The 17,911-nt window shown below is 39.1% G+C and overlaps 1 protein-coding gene and 1 long non-coding RNA gene across 7 annotated transcripts in view; one reads left to right on the top strand and one right to left on the bottom strand.

Annotated features, from left to right (window-relative positions):
• Window positions 1–17,911, top strand: part of TNRC6B (trinucleotide repeat containing adaptor 6B) — a 145,376-nt gene that overhangs the window by 106,202 nt on the left and 21,263 nt on the right. For 4 of the 6 annotated variants that reach the window (XM_088141022.1, XM_088141019.1, XM_088141017.1 and 1 more), the window contains 10 exons: window positions 2,804–2,974; window positions 3,620–3,745; window positions 7,907–8,038; window positions 8,446–8,550; window positions 9,167–9,338; window positions 11,044–11,178; window positions 11,548–11,724; window positions 13,165–13,311; window positions 14,901–14,996; window positions 15,726–15,950. In XM_088141022.1, the coding sequence (XP_087997148.1) occupies window positions 2,804–2,974; window positions 3,620–3,745; window positions 7,907–8,038; window positions 8,446–8,550; window positions 9,167–9,338; window positions 11,044–11,178; window positions 11,548–11,724; window positions 13,165–13,311; window positions 14,901–14,996; window positions 15,726–15,950 (1,486 nt within the window). The remainder of the gene's footprint in view (window positions 1–2,803; window positions 2,975–3,619; window positions 3,746–7,906; window positions 8,039–8,445; window positions 8,551–9,166; window positions 9,339–11,043; window positions 11,179–11,547; window positions 11,725–13,164; window positions 13,312–14,900; window positions 14,997–15,725; window positions 15,951–17,911) is intronic. The other 2 variants (XM_088141018.1, XM_088141021.1) reach the window with 2 other exon arrangements.
• Window positions 1–17,911, bottom strand: part of LOC112542440 (uncharacterized) — a 34,178-nt gene that overhangs the window by 15,616 nt on the left and 651 nt on the right. Inside the window, exon 2 of the long non-coding RNA XR_003086200.2 lies at window positions 15,282–15,397. This is a non-coding gene — a long non-coding RNA (uncharacterized LOC112542440). The remainder of the gene's footprint in view (window positions 1–15,281; window positions 15,398–17,911) is intronic.

Below are 17,911 nucleotides of genomic sequence, written 5' to 3'. Positions count from 1 at the left end.
AGTCCAATAAATACTGCTGCCAATAACTACTAACATTTTTTTCCTGATGCCACAGTTCTAACTGCCTGTCTTACACTCCTAGCACCCTTGCAGATTTTTAGAAATTCCTGGGTTAGTTCATATTCATTGTATGTCTACTTAACTGCAGAATAAAACATGAAAAATCTAATGCAAGCCTACCCTTTTCATTATTGCTCTCCTACAATTTTAGGTGATACTGAAATTGACAGAGTTACAGATACTGGCAAGATAAACAGAGGTTAATATGTATTCCAGATTTTGTTAACACAGTGGTTAAAATACACCATGAGGCAAATAGGAATATAGTACCCAAGGCCAAAAGGCTACAGTCTGAGCTCCACCTGAGCTTCTACATTCTGCCTGGCCCTGACTGTGCATCCCAAGCCCATTTTTGGCTGAAGAATGGACAGTCTAAAAGGGGTAAAATTGTTAAGTTAAAAAAGAGTTAAGTTTTTATATCCATCTGCTTCCTGGTGTTGCCATGCATGGATAAGGGAGTAGGCTCCCTGATGAGCAGGGAGCTAAGGTCTTCTGGAGTGTTCTGCTTAGGAATGTGGTTTCTGAGATGTGGTTCAGATTCTCTTGTTCCTGGGATTTTAATCCAGTATGTATGAAACCAGTCAGTGAGGCTGCCTGATTTTCATGATCTGAAACTGACAACAATGATGTTACTCCTCTTTCTTTTCACAATATTGAAATTAGCAAAGTTACCTTTTGGAGCCTTCTACTCCTTTCTTCAGTATAGGGCTTTTCCTTCAGGAAAACTCTTGAAGGAATTTTTCATATTTCAAGTGGGGTTTTTTTGCTCTGTAATTTTGTTCTTTTCTGATCTCTGATGGTGTTAGACCTTTCTTCATGCAGTCTGGACTGGAAATAGTTTATCAAAGTTGCTGTGGACTCTAGAGCCTCTGGAGTGAGGCAATTTATAAATTTTATTAACAAGGAAGTTTTACCTTTCTTCTAATGAAGATACTAATTTATCAATGTCTTTTTTAGAAGGAAGATAAAAACTTATATCACAAGATTTCCAGCACATGCAGTACTTTCAAAGAAAATACTCTTTATATAGGCAATTAAAACCTGGAATAGTTTGGTAGTCAGCTTTTTGTTTGTTTCTCCTTTGTGACTGAGTTTAACTTAATTCTCAATTCATTAGAAAGCTGTAAAGCAGCTTGTTTGTTTGATTGTTTATTTATTTTATTTTATTTAGTAGACTTGTCCCCACCCATCTCCCCACAATGGGGGACTCTGGACGGCTTACATCAAATTAGTTAGTTAGTATAAGTGTCAAAATAAATGCAAGAGATTATCATCACAATTGCTTCCTTATTCCCGGCTTTCCTCTGTCCCACTCTAAAATCAGGGAGCAGCAGTTTTCTTATAGTGTCTTCACAGGTTGATTCTGTTCATGGGTTACTTAGAAAAAACATTTTCTTCCTCACCTGGCTGAAATTAATCTACAAGTAGTCCTCAGTTAATGACCAGTCATTCAGCAACCGTTCGAAGTTACAGCGGCACTGAATGAGTGGTACTTACAACTGGTCCTCAAAGTTCCAGCCATCTCACCATCCCTGTGGTCACATGATTGCAATCCGGGCACTTGGTTACAGAGTCCCACATCATGTGATCGCCATTTGTGACCTTCCCTGTCAGCTTCCCACAAGCAAAGTCAATGGGGAAGTCAGCAGGGAAGGTTAAAAGTGGCTGTGGTAAGCTGCTTGCACTTCTACAGCTTCCCCCACCAACCCACCGGAGCCTGGCTACAGGGATCCCAGGGATCTCATAGTCCATAGCACACAGGCCTGCAGCACCTTCCCCCACCTGCAGCAGCCACCTGTGCACCCTCCCTCACCTCGCAGCAGCCACCCCTACCACCCAGCAGCAGCCACTCACCTCAGTGGCCACCCATGCACCCAGTAGCAGCCACGTCACACTCATGCCACGCTGGCCACTTGTGCACAGCAGCAGCCAGCCCACCGCACTTCAACAGCTACCCACACACCCATGTACACCTGGCAGCAGCCACCTCCACCATGCTCACGTTGGCCACCCACAAACCCTTGCACACATGGCAGCAGTTACCCATGCACCCTCCCCCAGTCCTGCCACACCTCAGTGGGCACCTGCACATCCTCATGCGCCTGGCAGCAGCCCACCTGGGACTTCTGACTTTCTGCCAACTTCCCCATGACTTTGCTTGATGGAAGCCAGCAGGAAGTTGTGACCCATGATCCTTGCTTAACGACCACAATGGGGATTGCCAGGATTGCTGTTGCTAAGCAATGCAGTCACATGGCATTGCACTTTACAACCACATCACTTAGCAATGGAAATTCCGGTCCCAATTACCGTGGTAACCCAAGGACAACCCGTATTTGTCTCAGCTGCTCTAGGTATTACTCAATTGTATATGTCCTGAAAAGGAAGATTTATTATTATACTCTATAAATGGCCCATTGAAATTGAGACAGTGGGTAAATTGCACAAATATATAAATGGAATTTTCAAGAAATCAGAGATTTTCGTATTTTTCACTGAAGATTTCTTCTGTGAGTATAGCGTTAACTATGAAAAAAAGATTTAAAATGATGAGCTGCTTGTTTTTACTGTCTCCTTTTAGATCACATCTCCAAAATAAGTAGCATAATTTGTTAGAAGCTGCCCTTTTAATGCTAAGCAAATACATTTTATATATTTTTGATCATTCACTGTCACTGTTTCTCTTCTTGCATTCTGTTGCTTCACTAACCAACTGCTACTGATTGGCTAACTACTGCTTCAGCTGACTTTGCCTTTCTCCAATCAAGATGGGTGCCTTGGGGATGAGGCTCCCTGCTCTCCCTTCTCCCCTTCTCCCAACTACAAGCTCTCTCCCTCTGGTTCCACATTACCCAACGTCTGCCTTGGGGCAATCGGCTCAGGGCTCAACCCCCAAAACTTCGCTGCTAGACAAGTAAGAAAATCACATTCTTGGTTATATTACTGCTTGGCTATATCCTATATTAATTTTGGTCAACTGGATTTTTTCCTCCTGACTCATTTTTAATTTTAATTAAAACAATTAAAATTAAATTGTTTATGAGAATATACTAAAATAAATCAATATCTATTCAGGACCCTAATGTTTAATATCTCTCTCTCTCCCCCCCCCCACTTCTAATAATTCTGTATATTGCTTTCGTTTATCTCTTTGACCTCTTATTATGGCAGATCTTTATTTAGAGTCAGTAAATAGACTATTGGAATACACTACAAGAAAAACTTATTTTCCTCTTGTTCGGAAGATGTAATTTGACACTAAAAAGTCAGATTAAATTTGTGCAGGGAAGTCTTTTTCTAGATCCCACAATGAAGAGGGCTATTATGTTTTTGTTTCTGCTTTTAAAGAAATGAGTGTGATATGAAATCAGCTTCTCGGAAGGGGATAAAGTTGGAAAAAGCTAGTCAGAGCAGAGTGAATTTAAGGTAACCAGCATTCATATGCCCTAAATAATGTAGCACATAACTGCACATTGAAATATTCCATGAATAATACTAATTAGAGACTATATCTAAGGTATTTAAACAGATGTATTCACAATCATTGTTCTGTTTTTAGGGTGGCAATCAAGGTCTGTTTGGAAATAGCACAGCACAATCGAGAGGGATGCACCCACCAGTGCAGCCATTAAATCCTTCCCCCAATATCCGGGCACAAGTGCCTCCTCAATTTCTTTCCCCCCAGGTAAGCAGCAATAAAAACTTAATTGTAAATAGTTTGTTGTCCCTACAGGTCAACATAAAAGTTTGCAACTAAGCAAATGAAAAAGTATAAATTTGTTCAGACTACCTTTTCCTTACATGGTTTCATCAAAAGCCAGGTAATAAATGCACTCTATTCCTAGTTAGTTCTGAGCAGGAAAGATGCTTATTTATCTGTGCTTTTCTTTTCTTTGTTCTTCATGCCAAGATATAAGGGATATTAAGTTTCAGTTTGGGACCTGTTAAAATTATCTTGCTGTTGGAACTAAGCAGTATGCCCACAAACTTTCTCCAATCTGGATGAGGTTCACATTGTAGAATCTTGTTACATTAAGAAGAATACTAGCAATTCTGAACTCAAGAAGATGCTGAATGTGTTCGGTCTCATTTTTTATATGCTTCGCTTTCTCTAGCCTATTCCAAAAGAGGAAAAAAATCTTCCACAGCATTAGCTTTCTTGACAATAAGTGCATCTGCAGTGCAATAGCTACAGTTACTTCCAGTTGACAGACTACTAGAGGGCAGAGTCTAGTGATACTTCAAATGTACTGTGCTGTACAGTGGGCCCTATATTTTAGTTTATACTATCATTTTAAGTTGACATTCAGTAATAGAGACAATTGAAACAACTGTATTATTCACAAAAGGCTTTCTTTAGTTTAATTGTCAATTTTCTTGGCTATGATTCAAATTCAAACTGTTATGAACTTGCATGATCAGCTGAGCTCTCTAAAGAGTCTAGCTGCTTTTCCCATCTCTAGAAATTACACTGACAGAAAGGGATTTGTCTACCATAATATTGCAACAAATTATCAGAAAGTCCCATCCTTACTAATTACAGTTTTGCTTTCTCATTAAAAGATTGTTTTTTTTTAAATACCCAAAATGTGTATATTTAAAATATAAAACAAACAAAAAATAAATATCTAGTCCATTAAACTGACACTGGTTGCAAGTTTGCTTCCAGGTACAATTTCAGGTGCTGAATTGTTATCTATAAAGCCCTGCATGGCATAGGGCTTGGTTACTTGAAGGACTGCCTGTCTCCCATAGCATCTGCCCGGCCAATTCAATCCTGAAGGGTTGGCATGCTCCGGGTTCCTTGACTTAAACAATGTCATCTAGCAGTATCTCGGAAGCATGCCTTCACTGTAGCAGCACCTGCCCTCTGGAATGAGGTTACCTCTGAGTTCTGGACGGCCCCCACTCTGCTGTTGTTTAAAAGAGCCATGAAGACCTGGCTGTTCACCCAGGCCTTTGGTGAGGGAGAGTGAGACACACTTCATTCCATCTGGTCTGTCACACTTGCATCTTTTATCTATCTTTCATGTTTTATTGATTTTATTGTCATTTCTTTATTTGAGTGTTGTGAGCTGCCCAAAGTCGTTGAGAGTCAGGCAGCATATAAATTTAATAGGTGGTGGAGGTGGAGGTGGAGGTGGAAGAGGAGAGCCTGTGTAACTTTAAAATTTGCTGAATTGGCTGGGAATATTTGGGAGGCTATATAGCCTCCAGCCCAATACTGAGTATTTCTTCCTAAATGAACTCCAGTATAAAATACTGTATAATAATTGCTAGGGAATATAAATAACAGAATGATAATTGTTTTTATATTATGCTGTTGACCTTCCTTAGGCATATGGTTGGCCACTGAAACCAGAGTGCTGGGCTAGGTATTTATTTGGTCTAATCTTTTTTAAAGTTCATATATTAGAACATTACAGCATGTCTATCCTGCCAACTCCACAAGGATTATCACTGCTTTCCAAAAAAGCTGAATAAAAGCATCCATAAAACCAGTATGCTATGAGTCTTTATGTTTGTCAGTTATAAACTCTGTGGAAGAACTCTGTCTGAAAATCAGATAGGCAGGTTATTACATAATTGGGATATAGCTAGAAAAGTATTGTCACATGCAGCCTGATCTCATGTGGAAGGGACACTTTTGGATGAGTGAACCAGATGGATCAGTTCTACCTGAAGTAGGTGTTTTTGGGTACCAAGCCTTTAGGTTAAAACCAGCATATCCATGTACCAGAGAAGAGGCATGTGCTCTGGAATCCATCTAGATTTATCAGATGCCTGGAGTGAACCATCCTAATTTGTCTTCCCACCCTCTGGAGTCTCTTGGAAGCAGTGACTCTCATAAGAACTAGGAGTGCTCATTTCATGACAAAAATTGCTGAGAAGTAAGCACTAAATTTAACATCTGGACATTGTGTGTGTCAGGCCCAAGATTATCTGTAACCAGCCCATGGTAGCCATAGACTCCTAAGCCTTCCCAGAACCCCCCACACTGGCAATTGAAGTGCCTTATACTAAAAGCTGAGGGAATTCCAGTAACCCCAAGATGAGGTCCAAGAGGAGTTCCAAGAGATCAGGGAGGGACCCTATAGCAAAGTGGGCAGTACACAGACCCCAGCTTAACCCTGTGGCCCAATGTCACAACTTCACAGTCCATCACCTCTAGAGCAGGGTCACCGTAATAGGCTGTAGGAATACACCCACTCCTCATTTAGTGACTACCTCAGTTAGCAGCCATTCACAAATACAACAGTAATAAAGGGCAATAAAAAATTCATTTTCCAACCCATGCGCCCACCCAACCCAACTCATTTCCAACCCAAATGTTGTGCGTCTGACAACAACACACGCTGGAGTGAGAGTAATGCTGGCATAGCGGTATGACAGAACTTTATCTGAATGAGACAGCACCCAGTGATCTTTGCAGTCTCTCTCTCCCTCCCTCCCTCCCTCTCTCTCTCTTTCTCTTCTCCCCCCCACCATTTCGCTTAACGACCTGTTCATTGGAACAGGACTTGGTTGCTAAACAAGGAGTGGGTATAACCTTGAGGAGCAGGAGGAAGAGCTACAGCCAAGATAATGATCAGACAAAAGAAATGTAATTTGAGAAAGCGATTCAGACTTGACCATCCCTAGTTCTCTTAAAGATAGGGAGGGAGGGTCAAGCCTGAGATGATTTCTCAAATTACATTTCTGTCTCAGACTCAAATTTCTTTTGTCTGACCATTGTCTTGGTTGCAGCTCTTCCTCCTTCTCAAGGTTATTCCTGTTACAACCCCTGACCACTGCCAGAATTTCCTGGACAGTCATCACTACCCCACATCCCTTGCTTTGAATTCAAGACTGATGCAGGACCAAATCCTGGAGGGGCAGATTTCGGAGAGGCAACATCACTACTCTTCCCTAACCAGAACTCAGTAATACATGCTAGGTCTGTTCACTCCACCAAACTGTAGACAAACATGGTCCTGATATTTACCAGCAACTGTGTGATGCTGAGACCACCAGCAATCCAGTTGCCTAGGCACTGGATTGAGGTTGCTGGGCCAGAAGAGCTCTATATCCCTTCCCTGGAACAGCCTTCCTAGTATGTGCTCTCATCCAGGGTAGCTCTTCTTCTGAGCCTAGAGCTGATCAGACCACATTCGCTCTCCAGCTTTTCTCACCATTCCACTGAGACTCATCCATCATCTGGCCTCCAGTGTCTTTTTCCACCTTTTTCCACCCAATCTTGTTCTGTCAATTCAAGTAACTCACACTCCTGGCCCACCTTCCATGTGGCCATCCATCTCCATACAGCCACTCCACATGCTCTAATTCCATCCACCCAATCCTCACTTACAGGTCAAGGTTCAAAATTCATGAGTAACTTAGACCCCATAATGTGAAATAGTTCAGTTTTATGTTCAATTTTCAAATACACTTTCCTTAATATGGTGGATGTGGAATAATAAGTCCATAGCCTCTTCTCAGCCCAGTCATCTGCTCCAGCTTGCTTTCTATACTTAAGTTGTAAACTGCCTTCCAGCAATTTCTCCTAGTAAGCAAAACCCTTACATTATTCTTACATTTTACAAAGAACGTGTATACTATAGATGACAGTGATTGAGTATCAGGAAACCGACCCCATGTATCCTGGCATACAGCCTCAACAAATCCCCAAGATAATATGTTTAATGGAAAAAAATGAGCTCTTAACACTCTTAACATGGTTAAGTTTGGTGTATTTTTTAAAAAAACTAGTGAAATAACTTAGATTTAGAAGAAGTGTTTCTGTTCATAAATAATTTTGTTGTTCTGTTACTTTCTTGTTGGAAACATGGGTTTTTTTCTCTCATAGGTTTCTGCCTCCATGCTTAAGCAATTTCCTAACAGTGGTCTGAACCCAGGTCTTTTCAATATGGGGCCCCAACTTTCTCCTCAGCAGATTGCTATGTTGAGCCAACTTCCACAGATTCCCCAGTTTCAACTTGTAAGTAGCCATTCTCATGTGGTGGCAGACTAAATTTTCTATCCCCCATTCCTATTTCTGTACATTTGATGCATGAGAGAATTTTATTTTGGTTGTGTTTTAGATAAATGTAGTGAAAATACACACGCACGCACACATACTTCATGTGCGTAAACCCTGGGTAGCCATTTGGTAACAATAGTTTCCAAATGTCAAATTTGAAACAAGTATAAATACTATTGAAATATAACAACTCTATTTTAAGTAAAGCCTTTGATAAATTCGTATAAAACATCATGCTCTTCCATGATAATGTTTTTTGTTATACAAATATACACTTTCACATCTACAGAGTAATGCTTGCCTGGTAACAATTAGAGCTTCTACAAAATAAACTAGTTTCTTTCCTTTATTCATTTGCATTGAAGGCTTGTCAACTGCTCCTCCAGCAGCAGCAACAGCAACAACAACAACAACTGTTACAAAATCAGAGAAAGATTTCCCAAGCTGTACGACAGCAACAAGAGCAACAGGTAAACTGTGTACCTGTGAAATCTGAAAAGTTAATCAAGAAGGATGATTATTAAGCTTAACTACTTTATCTAGTATTTCTTCCATGGAACATAATTGAAGGTCCTACTACCTTTTATTTGACTATATCTTTATATTATGTGAATAGTTTTTCAGCACTCACTACAACCAAGATCTGAATTCAGTGTACATGAAATGTTACACTGATTTTAAGACTTTCTTTATGAGTTTAGAGGCAGATAGTAATGATAAATACCATCATACTCAAGCTCATACATTTCATTAAGATTATAATGGATGTATTTCTTGAGAGGGAAAATAAATATTTAATCTTGATACTCTTCCTTCCCTCCCTGTTTTTATAGGTATTCCTCATTTTTTTTAGAAAAATTACCTGGAATCCCATGAACTTGAAAAGTTTAAGAAACAGTGTTTTAAACTAAGCTTTGAAGTGTAATCATTTATTTTTATTAGGATAAGCTAGGAATAGGGATCTTGGATAAAAGTCACACAAACTTTTGTTTTTAGGCCTGATCCAAGTTGGTCCAAAATATCTGAACAGCACCAAATTTCCTGTGTCTGAGGTCAACCAGTTTTTGTTTCTTTTCTTAACTACAGCTTGCCCGTATGGTAAATGCCCTTCAACAACAGCAAAGACAACCTGGCATGAAGCATTCTCCATCCCATCCAGTTGGACCTAAGCCTCATTTAGACAGTATTGTATCTAGTGGTCTAAATGTGGGTCTCTCAGATATATCAACCAAAGGGCAGATTCCTGGATATAATTCAGGTAAACATTGTAAATATCTGTAATTATTACTTCTTTTTGTTTTTTATGCAATAATATTATAATACTAAGTTTATATATATATAAGATTTGCTTGTGTTGCTTCTGTTACTAAAATTTGCCGTATTGCATGGAACTCTAGCTTTGGCTTCTTTTTCTACCTAACATAATGTAGCATTATATTGACATCTTGCTAATCTTATTTTAACACCAGATTGCTTAATCTGGACTTTTTAATAAATAGTTTACTTGTACAAGGATATAAACAAACTTTGCAGTGATCTAGGAGTTGCATCATTATAATCATTCATATAGTTCAAAAACCTAATTAGGAGACACTTTAATTAATTATTGAAACATTTAAATTCTTAAATATTACAGTGGCATTTTATATCCATAATTTTATGTATATGGTCTTTTATGGATCTTTAATTTTATGTATTTTGTAATAAAAATAATGAATGGTATGTATAAGAAACAAAGTAGAAACAAAGAAGGCAAAAAGTCAGTAAAGGTGAAACAAGCATACCCTGATTTCTAGTTAATGACTGCTATACTAGTAGTTTCTACATATAATGTGCCTTTATGGTTTTCCTGCAGTATAAATATACTGTCATCTTTTCATTGGATTCTACACATTTGTGATACAGGTTATTCTATGTATGAGATGTTTTGTGTTCAAATCCTGAGCAAGGCAGAAAATCAAGGGGAAAGGTTCTGTGACTTTGGATCCAAAGAATGCTCAACAGACACATGTTACTGAAGATGAATGGGTCCATGACCATTACCTAAGAATCATCTATAAGCTATTGTGAGCTCTTCGGAGGGAGAATAGAGGGAGATGTAGGAACCTAATCTATTCACAATGAAGATTTGAAATCCACACAGAGATTCTCAGTATTTAATTCCTGTTTTCCTTTTCTCTTCATCTGACTGCATGCAAGAACATATGTAGATAGTGTTGAAGTGTGTTGGGGGATTGGAGGTTTAAATTATCTCCTGCACTCAGTCAATACAAGTTACTCAAGTAGCTTTCAGTGCTCATGATAAGAATGGATTGTTCCTAAGTTGATTAAAAAAAATTACCACATATGGTTCTTTAAAGTTTATTTCATTGCTTAAAAACTGGATGCTTCTTGATTAAGTATAAATGAACAATTGATTGTGTCACAGTGGTATGCAGGTGCTTTGCATGCAAAATGTTGTAAGCCCATTTCCTGTCATCTTCAAGTAATGCTGGGAAAGACTTCTGTCAAAAATGCTGGGGATCACTGCTAGCCACTGTTGACAATACCAGTGTAGATAGGACAGTACTCTTGGTATAAGAGAAGTCTCTATACTCCACTAAAATGGGAACGGCTGGGTTGAATAGTTGTGTTTATAGGAACAGGAAAGACTGGTATTTTTAATTAATATTTGAATATAATTTTACTAATTAAATTTCTGTATTTTGTGTTGTTTGAATAGGTTAATATGTTCTAAGTCTCTACATGATCTATTAGGTCAATATTCAGCATGTTCTTTTTTAATATCAGAATTGCTTACATTACCTTAAGGTTCAGGTTAGAGGAGGGAGTGAACAATGTTATTTACACACATTTGATTAAAATGAACAGAGCTATCTAAGTTCCCTCATTAGCACTATCCTCATCATCATATTTGCTCATATATGCATTTAAAATACATTATATTGTTTGTTGTTTTAAAGGTTTTGGTTCAAGTAGCATGGATTATGGCATGGTAGGAAAAGAAACTGGAACAGAATCTCGCTTTAAACAGTGGACTTCTATGATGGATGGATTGCCACCTGTGGCTTCCCAAGATGCCAGTATGCACAAAAATGGTGAGAAATTCCAGGTTAGGTTGTCAGAAATGCATAATGATACATTCAGAAAGTAACTTCTCTCTGCTAGTGAAACACTTGCTAGAATAACCTGAACATTCTGTGCTGTGTGCTCAGGTCTAGCAGCTTTTTTAAACTAGATCTGATTTTTAATAGATCAAACTGCTGAAGCAAAAATATAATTGTAGCATTCAATTCTGCTTTCTGCTTGTATGGCCTGTTTTGAATGAATTTATTTCAGCTTTCATATATATCCATGACACAAGTCAGCTACAAATCAACTATATAATAACACTGGTGACAGTATGATAACAGCCAGCTACACTCCTGATCATCTTCTATCAGAACTATTTTTCTTCTGTTTTCCAGGGACGATTGTGCCCCCTGGAAAAGCCCGAGGGGGATCTCCCTATAACCAATTTGATATAGTTCCTGGTGACCCACTGGGCAGCCATACAGGTCCTGCTGGTGATAGTTGGCTACCTGCCAAATCCCCACCAACAAGTAAAATTGGAAGTAAATCCAGCAATGCCAGCTGGCCACCAGGTAATTTCAGTGTGCTCCAAGAATGAGTAGATGGGAAAGGAATGATATCCCTGTTTATATGTTAACTTATTTATACACTTACAACTGCTGAGTGGACACTGTTTTGTGATTCCAAGTCTTCCAGATTTGACCATCTGAGTTTGTATAAAATCTTTTAAAGCTATAAATAAGCTTTTGTATGTTCAAGTTAAAAGAATAAGGTACTACAGTTAACTGATTTGTGTGGTATTATCCCATGATGTACAGTTACAAGTTAGCTGAAGCTGCTAACCTGAATACAAGAAACAAGCTGACACAAATCTTGAGGCCAGAAAAGTCATCTTACAGGAGAACAAAGTTCAGTAATCTAATTGCACAGAACCAACTGTTTCTTAATGCAGCTAAAAATTACTTCCTGTATTCAGAGTCTAGTCTTTCTTTTTATCTGCATCATATTTTCTCTGACATATTCCTTGATTCATATCTCTGTTACTGATTTCTTCCCACGCCTTCTTTCTGTGCAGTTTATCAAACTTACTTACTTACATTAGCTAGTCCCTTTTGGGGTGAGCAACATTATGCAAAGCACAGAAAAAAAAATACAAAGCCAAATAAATTAAAAGATCTGAGATAAGAAAAAGAAGGGGAAACATAACTCCACTAGTTTACACGTATACCACACATTTCTAACCTTAAAAACCATCCTTGATTCTATCATGTTCATACACAACTGCATACATTCTCTTTTGAACTTTAGAGTTTATCAAACTATTCATACAAAATAGTTTAATAAATTATTTTATCAAGGTGATGAAAACAGAACTTAGGCCAATGTCACTCTATCTTAGCTCTAGGAAGAAGGAAATGTCAAACCATTTCTGAAAATGCTACCAAAAACTGCAAGGTCATGTGCTTGTAATCACTAGGAGTCAAAGTTGACTTGATGGATCATAACATAACAATATTGGAATATCACCCCAACAGTCAGCTCCATACATTGTTATGGGTATAGTAGATTCCTAATGTTTTTCAAGCCATGAATGACATGTAATTTTTGGATAACCTGGTTCAATTAAATAGTGTTGTTAATTGCATCCTATTAAGGTATACATACACTCAACCCCCTCTTGAATAATGTAATACTTCTTTAGGATGTTCAGTTCACTTTATTCTTCATTTAAACTTCATTTAAACTTCATTCTGGAAGGGAGGGACAAACTGAATATCTTGGTGAGATCCTGTGGCATAATTGTGCCATATTTGTAATCAAATGTTCAAAATCTTTTTATATATTTTATCTGTACATACATAGATTTTCTTCAAATTGTAGCATTTTGAGATACACATGCTCATTGCAAAATTCTTTGGTATCCTAATTATAGTTTGATGGAGATGAGTATTATTTGAAATAATATTTTGAACACTTTATTTTGAACAGAAATAATTATTGTTTTGTTTCAGAATTTCAGCCAGGAGTGCCATGGAAAGGTATTCCAAACATTGATCCTGAATCTGACCCTTACGTGACCCCAGGAAGTGTGCTTGGAGGTACAGTCACAGCCCCCATTGTAGATACGGATCACCAACTTCTGCGGGATAACAGCACAGGTTTGCTGGATTGTTATACAGATCCTATAGTTGCTAGGAGTGGAGCCATACATGATACAACCAATAGCACATTTGTTAGTTGACTGTAATTGTGGGAAGAAGAGGTTTATTTCCTGGAGAGAAATGTTTATTTGATTTATATCCCACCTTTACTTATCCCAACTCCAGGTGACATACAAAATGCTCCCTCCTCCTATTTCAGTAACAACCCTATGAGGTGGGTTAGGCTGAGAGAGTGGCTCCAAGATTTCTGGTGCTTTAAGTTTTTTCTAAGTGCTGATTCTTCACTGCAGCTTTTTTTTCTTTTATGCGACTAGTTTTAGAATCTGCTGCAAGGGGAAGAAAGGAAAAAGACTTGTCTGGAGGAGTGAATCATTGGCACAAGTGAATAGTTGAGCATTGCCCATGCAAGATGGTACAATACAAACTGAAAATTTTGTTTTGCCTCTTAACCTACAAAATGCGAATCCTAAGATTTGAAAGCATGAAAGCTCCTATGACCATAATTAGTAAGGCATATATACATGCCTTGGCAAGACGGAGTGGCTGTGGGTTAATGGCTCCTCTTTGTCCGGGACATTGTCATCATTGGTGCTGGATGGGGTAGCACTGCCCCAGACAGACCCAGTGCATAATTTGAGGGTCCTCCTGGACTCATGGCTCCTGCTCGAAGAGCACGTGGCAGCCGCGGCCAGGAGGGCTTTTGCACAGCTTCAAGTTGTGCACCAGTTATGCCCTTTCCTGGATCGGAATGCCCTTCGAACGGCCACTCATGCCCTTGTTATCTCCCAGATAGACTACTGCAATGCGCTCTACATGGGGCTACCCTTGAAGAGTATCTGGAAGCTTCAGCTGGTCCAGAATGCAGCCGCACGAGCGATTTTTGGGGTCCGAAGAAGGACCCATATAACACCTTTGCTCCGTGAGCTGCATTGGGTACCGGTTTGCTTCCGGGTCCAATTCAAGGTGTTGGTTATTACCTTTAAAGCCCTACATGGCATGGGGCCAGGCTACCTGAGGGACCGCCTCACCCCCACGATGTCAACCCGTCCCACCCGATCTCACAGAGGGGGCATGCTCCGGACCCCCTCGGCAAAAGAACTCTGATTAGCGGGGTCCAGAAGGTGAGCCTTCTCTGCTGTACCCCCGCCCTTTGGAACATCTTGCCCCCAGAGGTGAGACAGGCCCCCTCACTCCCGGCCTTTCGGAGGGATTTGAAGACTTGGCTCTGCCATCTGGCCTGGGGCGGGGAGGGAGGTTGTCAGAAATGGGGTTGGCTAGCCCCTTAGTGGCCTGGTGTGGCCTCCATCGGCCTCTTGGATTTTTTATCTTTTTTCTATCCGTGTAAGTGTGGTTCTTTTTATAACTTTTAATTATGTATTTATGGTTTTAATTTGTAAACCGCCCAGAGTCCCCCATTGTGGGGAGATGGGCGGGGACAAGTCTGTTAAATACATACATACATACATACATACATACATACATACACACATACACACACGATTATAACATGCTCCTAATATTCATTGTCATTTATAGAAAGTTTTTTTCTTCAAAGATTATTTCCTGTCCTCCTTTATTTCCCATAGGGTCTAATTCTTCCCTCAACACCTCGCTGCCTTCACCTGGTGCCTGGCCCTACAGTGCCTCTGACAATTCTTTCACAAATGTTCATAGCACTTCAGGTATTTAGCTTTACATTTTCAAGCCATGTAAGAGAACAAAAAAAAAGGTGGACTCGTCTCTCATTTGCAGGAGATACTAGCAATGAGAAGAAACCAGGATTTAAACATAAAACTATGTTTTGAACAGTGAAAAGTGGTTATTCAGTGGGCTGTCCGATGAAACAAAGACATTATTTGTCTTAATGGTAATGTAATTAATTGATAGAATGTAATAATGAAGTTAGTAACAGAATAAAGAGATTTAAGGAGTATCAAAAATAAATACATGTTTCACAACTTACTTACCCCAAGTAACAATTCCATCACATCCCTTTAGCAAATATTTAAAACTTGGGAAAGAAATGTAGTCTGGAATAGCATACATGTTGGAGGATTGGAGCACCTCTCCTTTGTGGGAAGCTCTATCAAGTAAAAGAAATGCCAGACATTTACTTCACAATTTCTGTTTTCTCCAAATCTTCCATCTCTCCCTCTGAGAAGCATGGAGTGTTTGTCAGGGTCCATCTTTTTATGGAATAAGATCAAAAAGGAGCCAGAGAATTGCCTTTTTTTTTCCTTAGCCAAATGTAGAGTGATGAAAGATGACCCAGAAGTGTTGCTTATATTGGTTTTGTTTTTTTTTAAAGAAAAAGCATTTTATACAAATAGCCTTTGGCAAAAACAGAACCTAATTTATGGTGTATTTATTAATGAGTGTTAATTATCACCTTTTCCTTGTGTCTGTTTCAGCAAAATTCAATGATTACAAATCAACATGGTCCCCAGATCCCATAGGACCTAATCCCACTCATCTCTCTAACAAGTTATGGAAAAACCATATTTCCTCAAGAAACACTACAGGGCTGCCACGCCCACCTCCTGGTCTGAGTAATCCGAAAACATCCTCTCCTTGGAGCAGCACAGCGCCCCGCTCACTCAGGGGGTGGGGGGCACAGGATTCAAGGCTTGCCTCTGGTGAATAATTTGTTTTATTGTTATTATATACCAAAGAAGGGTGTGTTAATAGATCAGATAAGAGATGCTTAAGTTTGTTCAGTGAAGAAGTACCTTGTTTTTTAAAATCAGTTGAAACGTTATTGAGAAAATAGAATGAGAAGAAATCATGAGAATTCTAGAAATAGTATGTTATTGTGAGGAATGGGTATGTCTGTGTGGTCTTGAACAGATAGTGAAGTGATCTGTGCAGTCACACACATGAATTTTGAAAGCATGCAAAAAGGTATTGGAATATACATAACAGCAAATGAAAATGTATTGGTGGAAGCTCACCCTCAACCTTTAGTACATATATTTAAAAAGCTACTGTCAAGAACTTTTCTTAATCTTCTGAAATAATGGAATACAGACTCCTTTTTTCATATTCTGTGTATTTTTTCTTAATGTTTTTGTATTGTAGGGAGACATTTCTGAGTTGGCAGCTGCCCTAATTTTTTTTATGTGTACCTGTGATGCCACAAGCATATTCTTAAAAGTGTTCAGTTTATGGCACCAAACTAGCCTCCCACCTGCATATAAGGGTGTATATCCACTACCTCCTTGCTTTGGCATACCGAACACCACAAATATATTCCCATGTTGCTTGTTTCTAATCAAGCAGGTGCCCTGAAATTTCTTTTCTTAATTAGAAGCAGTGTTATGGAAACAGGTCTCCTTGGCAGCAGGTGCTACAATCTTAAGGCTTCAAATCACAATAAACACTGTGACTGTCTTTTCTCACTTTCATCCATCCCATTATTGGCAGTACAAACTGTCCAATTAGACTAATAAAAAAACCCATGTTGACTGAATACTTCCATTACCTCAACTAGACGTTTTCAAAATAATTGCAGGTTTTGAGCTTCCAACAGTTCTTCATCAGAAGTCAGAAAAAAATGCAGGTAATCCTCATTTACTGACAGTAATTGGGACTGGAAATCTGTTGCTAAGTAATGCGATTGTAAAGTGTGATGTCGCATGACTGCACTGACTTTTGACAGCAGTTCTGGCAGTCCCAGTTCCTGTCGTTAGGCGAATCCTGTGTGGTTGCAACATCCTGCAGTCACATGATCACCATTTGTAACCTCCCGCTGGCCGCCTCATTGACTTTGCTTGTTGGAAGCTGGCAGTGAAGGTCGCAAATGGCAGTCATGTGATCACAGAACACTTCGACATCATAATTGCAAGCTGGTTGCCAAGCACCCAAATCACGATTGTAAGTATCTCTTGTTCAATGCCATCATAACTTTGAATGGTCGCTAAACAAGTGGACATTAAATGAGGACTACCTGTAGAATATGGAGAGGAGGGGAAAGATTCTTCTGCTGTTACAGATGAATGTCTAGGTAGGCAGGGGTTTCTGTTAGAATTTCTTAGCTGTTCATTGTTTCTTAGGTCAGTTCATTGTTCTGTATGTGAGATTGCACAGAGACCATGAGGAAGTACTTTTGGACTATATTAAAGTTATAGGAAAAATAAGCAGACACAAATTATCGAAGAATTCATTGATGTTATTGGAATTGTATCATATAAAAAGGTAATCATGATTGCAAAAAAGGTTTCCCTCAGACAGCAAAAAATTGGAAAAAGTAAAATACCTTCTTTACAAAATAGAGAAAACATTAAGGCATTGATATATACGATTTCATGTTATAAAAAGGTATAGAAGGGGCATCCAAGTAACAAATAAGCATTAGAGATAGATAATAGTTAACAAAATATGGAAGTGGTTAAAACTGCAGCCTAAGCCACTTCCAGCCTGCTGTCATTTCTTTTGCAGTCCCCGAGGTAAACAGGGCTCCAAACATCAGGCTTATTTTTAAAAAGTGGGGAATAAAGCTTTAAGAAGCAAGTGGATGCCTACCCAATGCACAGACACCCATGATTAGAGCACAGCCCTTGACAGGCCTCACAAAACCTGAAGTCCCTTGAGCCAATAG

Source organism: Python bivittatus, unplaced genomic scaffold (genome assembly GCF_059951505.1).
Source record: "Python bivittatus isolate LINGU-HERP-01145 unplaced genomic scaffold, Pbiv_v1 ctg000330_np1212, whole genome shotgun sequence".
Classification (NCBI taxonomy): Eukaryota; Metazoa; Chordata; class Lepidosauria; order Squamata; family Pythonidae; genus Python; species Python bivittatus.
The sequence above is the reverse complement of the archived record's forward strand: the minus strand, read 5'-3'. Positions and strand labels throughout refer to the sequence as shown.